The 12,800-nt window shown below is 40.6% G+C and overlaps 1 protein-coding gene across 1 annotated transcript in view; it reads left to right on the top strand.

The window, feature by feature from the left end:
* LOC128734912 (small nuclear ribonucleoprotein Sm D3) overlaps nt 1-8,229 on the top strand; it is a 37,955-nt gene extending 29,726 nt beyond the window's left edge. Inside the window, exon 3 of the mRNA XM_053829313.1 lies at nt 8,088-8,229. Coding sequence (XP_053685288.1) covers nt 8,088-8,173 — 86 coding nt within the window. The 3' untranslated portion in view covers nt 8,174-8,229. The remainder of the gene's footprint in view (nt 1-8,087) is intronic.
* Nucleotides 8,230-12,800: the final 4,571 nt, after the last annotated feature.

The following is a 12,800-nucleotide window of genomic DNA, read 5'->3' as shown; positions in this document are numbered from 1 at the left end:
GTCAAATCGAAGTGAACAATAAGTTGTTTTGCAGTCGTGCGTGTCTTCATATACAATTCATGACTATGAATTATAAAGCAGTATAGACAATTGCAATATTTGATTATATCTTAATCATATATTCAGGAGTATTTAGTTGCGTGTTATAAAAACTACGCAAAATAGAATTACAAATAGTTGTCAACATTTTCGCACGTATATCGCCTCCACTTTGGTACATATATGTTCTTATATGGCGTGAAATATAACTTTTTCGTTCAGATATGATTTCGTATACCTCAGTTGCAATCGAGATATATAAACCAAATGGTTTACTGGGCCTTACTTACATACTTACTTACTTAATTGGCCTAGCGTCTTATGACAAGGCCTGCGCAGTATAATTTCTCCATCTGTTTCGGTCCATGGCAACTGATCTCCAGTTCCGCGGGCACCCAGTGCTTGCCAGCTCGCTCGCTGTGCCCCTCTTCGACTTGTTCCTACCGGATTTGATGCGAAAACCATTTTTGCACGATAGTTGTCCGGCATTCTAGCAACATGTCCTGCCCAACGTATCCGTCCAGCTTTAACCACTTTCTAAATACTTGGTTCGCCGTAGAGACGCGCGAGCTCTTGGTTCATTCTTCGCCTCCATACCCCGTTCTCTTGCACTCCGCCAAAGATGGTTCTTAGCACCCGCCGTTCGAAAACTCCGAGTGCTCGTAGGTCCTCTTCTAGCAGTGTCCACGTTTCGTGCCCGTAGAGGACAAACGGTCTAATTAGCGTTTTGTACAGTGTGCACTTTGTACGGGGGCTCAAATTGTTCGACCGCAAGTCTTTGTGGAGTCCGTAGTAGGCCCGACTTCCGCTGATAATACGTCTTTTAATCTCACGGCTGGTATTGTTGTCCTCTGTTGCCAGTGAGCCAAGGTATACGAACTCGTCGACTACCTCGAACTTATCCCCGTCGATTACCACGGTACTGCCCAAGCGAGCTCTGTCGCGCTCGGTCCCGCCCGCCAGCATATACTTCGTTTTAGACGTATTTATCTTCTATCCAATCTTCTCTGCTTCGCGTTTCAGTCTAGTGTACTGATCTTCCACCGCCTCAAATGTTCTGCCGACAGCATCCACGTCGTCAGCAAAGCAGATAAATTGACTGGATTTATTGAAAATCGTGCCCCGCATTTCGATCGCCGCTCGCCTTATAACACCTTCAAGCGCAATGTTGAATAGCAGGCAGGAAAGACCATCTCCTTGTCGAAGTCTCCTGCGAGATTCGAATGGGTCCGACAATCCAACCGAGATTCTCGCACAGCACTGGATCCCATCCATCGTAGCCATGATAAGTCTAGTAAGCTTACCCGGAAAGCCGTTTTCGTCCAAAATTTTCCATAGCTCTTGTCGGTTTACGCTATCATATGCGGCTTTGAAATCGATGAACAGGTGGTGCGTGGGGACTCGGAATTCGCGGCACTTCTGGAGGATCTGCCGTAGGGTGAAGATTTGGTCTGTTGTAGACCGACCCTCCATGAAGCCGGCCTGGTAACTTTCCACAAATCTAGTCTATTGGCGATAGTCGATGAAAGAGGACTTGGGACAGCACTTTGTAGGCGGCATTCAGGATAGTGATGGCTCGGTAGTTCTCACAATCCAGCTTATCACCTTTCTTGTAGATAGGGCAGATAACCCCGTCTTTCCACTCCTCCGGTAGCCGTTCCGTATCCCAAATCTTGACAAGCAGTTGATGCAGACAGCCGGCCAACTTGTCCGGGCCCATTTTAATAAGTTCCGCTCCAATGCCATCCTTTCCCGCTGCTTTGTTGTTCTTCAGCCGCTGGATGGCTTCTTTAACTTCCCTTATCGATGGGGGTGGCACATCTTCGTCGCTTGCTGCACCAATGTGGTCACTTCCTCCGCTATCATGGTCTCCCGCCTGCACGCCATTCAGGTGTTCGTCGTAGTGCTGCTTCCACCTTTCGATCACCGCACGGTCGTCAGTCAAGATACCTCCTTCTTTATCTCTGCACATTTCGGCCCGCGGCACGAAGCCTTTGCGAGATCCTTTGAGTCTCTGATAGAACTTCCGTGTGTCGTGAAAGCGGTACAGCTGTTCGAGTTCTTCGCACTCCTCCTCTTGGTGGCGCTTCTTCTCCTTGAAGAGTCGGGTTTGCTGCCTCCGCTTCTGTTTGTATCGCTCCATTCTGACGGGTGGCTCTACGCAGCATTTGTACCCGCGCTGCGTTCTTCTTAGCCAATATCTGCTGGCATTCCTCGTCAAACCGTTCGTTACGTCAATTCGGTGCCACACTGCCTAGGACGTTCTCCGCTACGCTGTTAATGGCTGTTTTCACGGCATCCCAAGTAACAATTTCAGGCTGATCAAACGCTTTTATAGCTGATTTTATTCAACCTGTGGCTGATCTATGGTTTAGGTTTAGAAATGAAAACCTTTTTTCAGCTCTTAAACATCTAAATCTGGTGATTTTATCAAGCTTCAGGCTAATTAATAGCTGCTTTCGAAGCTGCAATGAAGCTTAATAGAAACTTTTTTGCATTTTTAAATAGCCAATTTGCGCAATGCTGTCAATTCTATTTTTAGAACGAGAAATAGTTTTGCAATCTACTTTTCCAGTCGCTTAATTAACGCTTCATCAACCTTTATGCAGCCAAAAAAAATCTATTTTTAAATTTAAAAAAAATGGAACGCATCATTTTTATTTCGCCGTGAACGCGATATTTTTAGTTTCGAATAACTTTAATTCGTACAAGTAAGCTAGCTAAGCTAATTAAAAATGCATGTCTTTTTTCCGGGAATTGAACCCGCCATCTTTTGATCCATAAGCATTCACCGTATGATCCGCCCCATTTGCATCTGCAGAACAGGCAGTGAGAATATCTTTACACCTGAAGCCTACTGTGTTACCTGACTCACTGCGAATATGCGTTGTGTTCGCGGGATCGTGTTGGTTCGAAAGGTTTCGAAAAATATCGCCTTTGTATCGAAAATATCGTTAATTTTGATCACTAAAAATAACGTACTTAAACGTTATATTTCAAGTGCGAGTAGTACGCAATAATTGTATTGTGAAACTGAATTGTTATTTATGCAACTTTTTACAAATTAAATGCTATAACAAAAGCACAACTTATAAAAAATCGTTTGTTATCGATATTGCCTGCATATGCGTTATAAACGAATAAAACGTATGGTTACGTTTTATTTCAATAATACGCATATTCGCAGTGAGTCAGGTAAAACAGTAGCCCGTCTAGCGTGAAGCAGTCGATAATGTCGATAACTGACAAACTTTTGCTGTCAGCCGAATTGCGAAATTCTATGATCTGACAGTATGTGTGCTGTGAGCCGAAAGAAAACTTGGTAGAAGTTTGTAAAGCCACTTTAACACCCTTAAGCAGACTTAAAGTAGTTTGAAAGCTGTGAATCTAATGACAGCTTCCACTCTACATTTTAACACCTTTAAGCAGCCGTAAAACGGTTTGATGTTTATGGTTGCTTAGAAGCAGATTGTTTAGCAGAAAAATCCGCTATTAAGTTTTTTTTATCAGCTTTTGGGAGAGAACTGGTTTGAAAAACTTAAAGTAGCTTAAACATCGCTTATTTAAACACCATTTGAGTGCTTACTTTATGCAGCTTTGATCGCCTTAAACCAACCCGTAAACAACCATTGCTCTTGCAATTCAGCTACCGTTGTTACTTGGGCATTCCAACAGTCCTCAAGAGGGGCTTCATCCAGCTCACCCTCTTCCGGCAGCGCGGTTTCGAGAGATAACGCGTAGTTTTCGGCGACCTCCGGTTGCTTCAGCCGCGCTAGATTATACCGTGGCGGGCGGCGGTATCGTATATTGTTAACAACAGATAGTTTTTGACGTATCCTTACCATCACTAGGTAGTGATCCGAATCAATGTTAGCGCCCGGATAGGTTCTGACGTCGATAATGTCTGAAAAGTGCCGACCATCTATCAGAACGTGGTCGATTTGTGATTCTGTCTGGTTGGGTGATCTCCAGGTGTACCGATGATAGAGGTTATGCTGGAAGAAGGTACTACGTATGGCCATGTTCTTGGAGGCGGCGAAGTCGACAAGTCTTAGGCCGTTTTAGTTCGTTTGCGGGTGGGCGCTGAACGGTCCAATCACCGGTTTGAATTCCTCCTCCTGACCAACCTGAGCATTACAGTCCTCGATGATAATTTTGACATCATGTCTTGGGCAGCGGTCGTATTCATGCTCCAGCTGCGCGTAGAATTCGTCTATGTCATCATCGGTACTTCCGAGGTGAGGGCTGTGCACGTTAATTATGCTTATATTGAAGAATCGGCCCTTGATTCTTAATCTGCACATTCGGGGGTTGATCGGCCACCACCCGATCACCCGCTTCTGCATCTCGCCCATCACTATAAAAGCTGTGCCCAGCTCGTGTGTATTGCCGCAGCTCTGGTAGACGGTATGACCATCTCTATACGTACGTACCATCGTTCCTCTCCAGCATACCTCCTGCAGCGCTACGATGTCGAACTTGCGGCTCTTCACTTCTTTAGGAAGCACGTGAGTACTTCCGAGGAAATTTAGAGACCGACAGTTCCATGTTCCTAATTTCCAATCGTTAGTCCGTTTTAGTCGCCTGGGTCTTTGCCCATTGTTCCGATTAGAGTTATTATTATTACTTACGGAGTCCATTGCTTTGGTTTTCTTAGTGGTTCAGGCTTGCAAAGCCCGCAACCAACCCCGCAGTATCGCCGGAGCGCCAACGTAGCTCGAAGGAGCCCTCCTCCCCTGTCAGCATACGACCTTGGTTTCCACCGGGGTTGGTTACCCGATCTCCACCGAGGTAGCTCGTGTCCCGGCTGGTACCACGAGGAGGTAGGGGTAGGAGTTGCTAGGTAAGAGGTTGTGAACCACTGTGGGGTCTATTTCATGCCCAGTGCACAAGGCACCGATGGTACGCATTACCAGGCCGTTTACCAGCCAGTCTCGAGTCCCTTAACAAACTTCAATCCCTAAAGCTCGAAACTTTAAAGTGACTATTGAGAAACTACTCGAGTTGTTTAAAAATGTCAACCCCATTATCAGCATTTTTTACTAATACGACACTTTTGGAACTTATGTGTAGTAATTAAGGCTTTTCTAAAAAATAGGAATGAAACTTTATCTAATCTAATCTAATCTAATCTCACACTAACGCAGCCAATTCTTGAAGGCATCCTGGAAAATGACGATTACTTGAATCAATCATTTTTCTTGTCAACGGCCAGGCCAACTGCGCAGCATGTACCGCAGAGAGAATTCCAAGGAACCAGAAAAAATACCTAATTCCATTAAACTCCTTGAAATCAAGGGGAAGGAAGAAAGCGTGGACCTCCCGTACCAAACGCTTCCCATATACATAGATAATGACTTATTTACAGTCGTAGGGAGTATCTTTGCTAATAAAGGTTAAGACTCCGGACCCTCAGGGATGACCTAATGGCATTTAGACCAGAAGCCAGGCTGCAATTGGCCAAGGATATATAGCGCCTTATTTCGCTCTCTGAAAATAGATTAGTTTGCCAAAAATATTAGTTTAAATCATATAATACTTGAAAATAAAGTCGTGTGGTTTAATGGTTGCCTAAAACTACATTTGTAAGGTTAGGAACTGAAAACCGCACGACCCCGCACCTCCTAGCTTGGCTACTCAATTATACAAATTGAAGTATTTCCAGGTATGGCCACGTGGAGGCGCTAGGTAGGGGCTTGGGATGACTAGAGCGCTTTTTCCTAGTTGCCTTCCCCATTTCATACCCTAAAAAAAAAAAAAAAAAAAAAAATAGGAATGAAATTTTAAGCAAAAAACTCATTTATCAAATAGGTGCCAATCTTGGCCCGTGGTATGTTTTAGACGAGTGAAAAAACAACTATTTTCTTAGCACATTTTTTTCAATATAGTTTCAAATATTTTAAATCAAAATTGTATTGTAAGGAAAGTTAGATGTATAATACAACAACCGTTTAGCCACCGTTTTACTGCCCACCCGCCCTGTCCTAAAGTAAGCAGTGTTACCAGGTCGATTGCCCATTTTCTCCCTGCCCAGAGACTGATTTCCCGCTGAAATCCCGCTGTCTAGAGTCTATTTCCCGCTAGAAATCCCGCTGAATCAAAGGTCATATTATTCTTTCGTTTCTGGTGCAGAATAAAAATTAAACAATATTTATTTCAGTAAGGCTTGCATTTGAAATTAAGATGATCTGCTGAAATTGAGAAGTTGCAATTAAATGAACATTTTGCAAATATGCTGCATTCATGTTGACGAAGTTTTTGGCTTCAGGAAACAGAAAAAGAAATATTTTGTTATCCCTCATATAATGACAGTTTACTACGAAATTTCGCAAGCATTTAAAGATTAAGGAGTCTAAGAACACATGCAAAAATTTCGAAAGAAGCTTTTAGCACAAATTCTATGATAAAAATCATGCAAAATTTTAGCAACGCTGGCAAATGGTTATGGTTTTTGGTTACAAAGGAAAATATGTTTCAATCTTTATAAGCACCCAAAAATCAAAAATATCTGCAAAACGCATTGGCTCTTTGTTCTCGCTGATATTTTGTTTTAGCAAAAATGTACCGATTTGTTTTGGTTTTGTTATCATACAAATGCTGCGGTATATAGCAAACTACGATGTATATAGTATAGATACATAAGTGCTGTTTTGTGTCCAATTCATGAATCAGTTGGATTTTGCCTTTGGCAACGAATTAATTTGTGGAAAAATTAGGAATACGCAAAACGAATTGGTTTGGTGGTCTTCTTTTTCAGTTAGTTCTAATGAGTATTTGTCAAAACTCATCCCATTCTAGGCAAAAACCACGGAGTTTTATAATCAACAGAATATACTGAACCATTTGTCAATGCATGAGCAGACATTGGATTGTCAATAACCGAAGTGTTTTGCTGTCAACCTCCCAGGTAACCAATAAGCATTAGTATAAGCAGTAAATCAGTCGTTTATTAGCATCCCTGGCATTTTATACTGCAGGTTGCTGTTTATCAGCCTTTTGACTGCATAACTGTCGTAAATTGGCATCCACAAATCTATTTAAATTCTTCTTGTCGGTAACTAGCTGCAAATAAGCATTGTCAGCACTATAAGAGGGCTAGCCGTAAAGTAGCCGCATATTTTGCCAAAATAGCATTTAAGTAGCATTTAAGGCAACTTAAATGCTTATTGGCTTGCATTTAAATTGCATTGGAAATGCTTATTGGTTACCTGGGCTCTTTTTCAGCAGTCTTCTTGCCTACCAAATATTGCTAAATCGACATCCCGCTAAAATCCCGCTGAGTTATTTAAGAAAACCGCTAGATTCCCGCTAGCCGCTGATCTGGCATCGCTGAAATTAAGACCTACAACATCTATGCAATAAGATACGATTTATGCAAAAATCTCATTTCCGATAAATAAGGTCAACAGAACACTATTAGCGAATTCATAAATTAACCTGGCTCAGGTCGATTAGCACTCAGTTTTAACCGAAGTGCTGTCAAAGCGTTCATAAATTAACCGAGATTGCATTTCGGTTAAACTGACAGCATTCAGTTTGAAGCGCAGGTTAAAACTGTCTAGCTTTACGGTTTACGGGTCGATCTGTCAAACTGCCCGTATCGTTCATAAATTTCGGTTACGATTTAGCACGAACCCAGGTTAATTTATGAATTCGCTATATGGTTCGAAAAGGCTCAATTGTGTTAGCTTAAAATACGTTGTTTCTTTTGCACGGAAAACTTGCTGAAAGATGTATTCAAATCCGAGAGGATTGCGCAAAACTTTAATTTTTTGGCCGAACATGCTCAATGTGGTTTCTCGCAGCTATTTTCACTGGAATAAATAACATATACCGTAAAACGGGGTAACATTGATCAGTTATATCTTTGATCTTTCACATAAATAAGTGAAACAAACAACTTCTGTTAACTTTCATGAACTGATGAATGTTACCCCGAAGATCAATGTTACCCTGTTTTACGACATATATAAGTTTTGACTGCGCATGCCGATTACATGTCTAATTAATTTTCAAAGAACTTTAACTAACGTGCATTTTTATTTCAGGTGCTAATCCAGGAAACCGTCCTCCGGGAAAAGGCAACTGGCAAGGCCAAGGACCATCTGGTGGTAGAGGTCGAGGTGGACTATAATTAGTTCCGTTTTTTTGATGTACTTCTTCAAACAGATTAATAAAGATTTTTTTAAGTATAACAAATCTTTTATTGCTCATTAAGGTATAGGCTACAAGCCCGTTGCCAAAAAAACTAATATTAACAAAATGAATACAAATGAATACAATGATTAAAAGGAATGCAGTTTTCCCCTTAAATATAAACTAAGCCTATTTTTAATGGCATATCCACTACATGCTGTAGAACGTTGAAAGTTCTCATAAAAAGGCACGTTGGTTCATGAAGAGAATATTTCCTATTTCTTTGAGGCGGGTTGAAAACACGTCTGGTACGGAGCACGACTTGACTGTGATTAAAGTGCAACCGTGCGGTAAGTTTGATTATCGGTTCGTCCAGATAAAATGAAAAACATTATCAGCTATTCTATGCCTGCATTGAATCGTGTCCATGTGGCAGTTGGTCTTCATTCCATCTCAAATTCCGCAAGGCAAAACGTTCAAACTTTTTACCTTTGTTATACTATAACACACATATCATTCCATGCCAAGTGACCAAGAAAAAGTTCAAACGTGTAATCGACCTTCACGGATTTGAACCAAATTTTGCCAGATTGTTCGATTTCGGCCAGGAAGTAAAAATCCAAAATTTGGTGCCGATCGGACATTTCCTCGATTAATGGGAGCACCTCTATTTGTAAGGAAAATACCCGTTTTTGTCAAAATCTCTTATTTTCTTTTGCTGATATCTCTAGAAGTATTAGGTTTAGAAAGACACTATTTTCACATTTTCATAGGAAGTCACCCAAGGAATTCGAAAAAGATAAGGTACACCGGGGCAAGTGGGACCTAAAAAATGCATAGTTTGGGTTTATTCCACTGTGTTTTCTATACCTATGATTATTTCCAAATTTTTTCAGCACAGAAACTCTTCAATGGTATCACTTCGAAGGATTAATTACGAAAAAGGCCTATCAATTTACATGAAATGAATCTAGAGGAGAATTTTCAGAATTATGGCGATAGGTCCCACTTGCCCCGGTGACACAGCCGGTGACCTATGAAGTATTCCACCACGCATACATATAAAGATTTTTTGACATTAGCTGTGGTCCTCGCTGAGGCTGTTTGCAGTAGGAATAATATCAAAAATATCAAACTCCCGGATCCTCTCCTCCACTCTTCGCTCCCCTCTCACCCAAACAAACATTTTTGTTGAATAGTAGCTTATTCAACCGTTATATGGCTAATATCAGTAGAATAATCGCTTGATAAGCTATTGTACAACAAAAATGTTTTTTGGGACTCCTACATAAACGATCCGCAGCTAATGTCATTCTCGTTAGTGACGAAACCGCAAATTACTTCATATTCAAATGTGATTAAAAAGCATAAAATAATGGTAAATTGTGTAAGTTAATATACAGCAATGTTGATATACAGCATTGCAAGAAGCAATCAAACACAATATTTGTACGAAAGGTTCATTCAAAAATAGCGTAACAAAATCAGATCACAACGGGCGACTTTATAATTTATATAAAACACAGATCGTGAGCAATTACGCTGTAAAGCATTATTGTAATGAAATGTACCGTGGACCCCCGTTCGTTTGACCATTTTCAATCTGAACCACCCCATCGACATCTCTATAACGAACTGCAGTGAACGTCAGCGACAGGATGTCCTGGGCTCAAAATTTGACAGCGGGCCCAAATCAGACTGCTGGCAGTTGAGTGAAACGCAGTGCCGACATGCTATCTCATTTTCGCACACACGAGATGTTGGCAGCGAAAACATGGTTGCCTGCCGATGGGGTGATCTGAACACTTTTTAATTTGAACCCCGTTGGTTTGCACGACGTGCAAATTAAAAATGGTTCAAACGTCATTCTTAATATGACATCATTTGTTTATGCAGACAATGCACATAAACACGATTTGTTTGTACTGACCTAGCGTGTTTAATCGGTTTCACATGTCGTATTCCTAACGATTAAGATAGAAATCCGATCAGAAAATGTAATATTCGCACTTGCAACTGCCAACTAAAACAAACCACCAAAACAATAACAAAGAGCAGGGCGGCCAGTTCACACAGGTTTCAGCATATTTCGGGTTACCAGTTGTTCAAATTAAAAAGTAACCCCGTTAGTTTGCATGAGGAATCGTTCATTGTACTGAATTGACGTCGATAAATGCGATCGGCTATGGGTTCTGGACACCGGAGTTATCGACACACTAACAATTCTGCAGCAAATTTGTACTCTCAAAGTGCTTGACCTTCGACCTCCACACCAACAAGGTGCTGTTGACGTACGTTCTGCTACCGGATCAAGCCAGGCAGGACTCGTTGGATATGAATCTGATGGTGAACATCCAGGATCTGTAACGATGCATTTGCCTATGTGGCCGACGCGTCGCGTTTCGGCATCATCGTTTTTAGTTTGTGTGAGTTCAAAAGCCAGAGTATTAGCAACTATTCATACAATTTCAAAATCCTTTCGCCAGCAATTGAACTATTTGGACTTGAACTTCCATTGATCGGATGGAATAATTGGGATTTCCCTTTCGCCAGTTCATCCTGATGGTTATCGTATGTTTTTTTTATCCGATGTCTAGTTTTACGGCGTTCGAAGTCCCAGCGCCGGTACTAGAAAAAGAAACAATCTGGCGAGACTTTGGCCTGGTAAAGCATTTAAACTGAACTGAAGCCGAGACAAGAGTGGTCATTCGTCTACTTTCGAGGTGGCAAAAATGACAATTCAGTTTCAGTTTATCTCTTTGGTCCAGCAGAGCGGCGTTAATTGATGGGCTCTGGCGAAATCGTAACAATCTGGTTGTTGAGAAGAACCCGTACAAGCTGACGTACCCGAATGATTTCAAGGTGGACCGGAAGCCGAAGCAGTCGATTTGGGTCATCAGCGACAGTTGCTGACATAAATTTAAAACTAGTGATAATTTATAACTTTTTATTTTTATGAAATTGTCTCGTCTTCCGAAAATACAGTTATAAGATATTGCTGATGCAGTTCAACACCGTAGTAATCGACCTGCGATATTCGGTTTTATTCTTGTTCTGTGTGTCGCAATTAAGTCGGAAGCTGTGAGGTGTAATCGCACAGCGATGCGCTATATAGCACACAACTTGCGACGTACAGAACAACAATAAAACCGAATGCCGTTGGTAGACTGTCGGTTTTGAACTGCAACGGCAATGCGTAGGGGAGTGTCGTCGTGGTTGGGCCACGTTTTAGAATTCGCCTATAACTTTCGTTTCAAAAGGAATTTTGGAAATCTAAATACATCGTTGCAAAGGTCTAAGAATAAGGTATATTTCCGGAGAGTTTCGAACGGATTACTTGAAAAATAAAAAAGTTATAGGCATTTACGTGAAGACAAAAAATGTTGTCATAGTCGGGCCATGTTGTGCAGGTTGGGCCACCGCAGAAAATCTAAGACATACGTATTAAAATTCTATATAGAGACATGAACAGAATGAATTCCGAGAACAACGGCTCATATAGGTACAAATACCCTATTTCTAATTGCATTTTTGCGAAATTTTGGCGATCTTGTAAAATCCATATTGCTACAATCGCCTTTTCCAGAATGTACAACTCCAATAAAAAAAAACAACAAAAATATAGGTTTTTATCGTATTAATTTTGCCTTATTTCATCACATTTTACGTGACTGACAGTCTGTAGCGATTATTGCGCTTCTGCGCTTAAAATTATGGTGGCCCAATCATGACTACTGAAATGGCCCGACCTTTACAAATAGCGCTTTTCTAGTATTTCATCTTAGCCTTCCCAAAGACCTTACTGAAGGGGAATTTTCTATAGTCTTCGTGTGCAGCACAACACACTTCATACATTTTCAAAATTTATCTCGATAATTGCATTTCATGAATCGTTTCTTGAAGTAAAGTTCATTGCGCCTGGAAAACTTTTTTTGTAAGATTTAATCACTGAATTCAGTACAGGTGTTTTGAATACACGATTGAAACTCACAATATTGTGAAAAGTTAGCTATCACAGTAAGAGGCTTTGCAATGGTTGTATCATAGATATCATGAGTTACTAAAACTGTAAAATCGTGATGGCCCGACCATAACAGTGGCCCGACGATAACGACAATACCCTATATATGTTTAAAACCGCAAAAATTGTTTTCAATAAATTTCTTGGTTGTTGCAAACAACATTTTTGGTTACATTTAACGTTCATTTTAGGTTTATTTCAAAAGACTATTAGTTTGTTTCAAACGTTTTAATGTTTGCCTTTAAAGATTTAATCAGTTTGTTTTTAACTAAAATTTGTTTACATCAAACTATAAAGTTTAGTTGATATTACCTAAAAGATATCGACTGTCAAAACCAAACAACCAAGATTCTGGTTATTTCAAGCAAATATTTGTTGAATTGAAGTTAATTCCTAAAGCAAAAACAACCTAATATTTCAGTTAATTTCAAGCATCGCGGTTTGTCAAAGTAACCAAGTATATATTTACGCAAATTTCAAAGTGAAAAGCTGGTTGAAGCAACCTAAAATATGGTTGTTTTTGCCATACATTTTTCTCCGTGTACTGATTTCCATAAAACAGGAATATCAAAACACCGGTTTCCCAAAAATACACACAAAAGAA

The sequence above is a fragment of the Sabethes cyaneus genome, chromosome 2 (genome assembly GCF_943734655.1).
Source record: "Sabethes cyaneus chromosome 2, idSabCyanKW18_F2, whole genome shotgun sequence".
Lineage (NCBI taxonomy): Eukaryota > Metazoa > Arthropoda > Insecta > Diptera > Culicidae > Sabethes > Sabethes cyaneus.
This window is presented reverse-complemented; position numbering and strand designations above follow the sequence as displayed.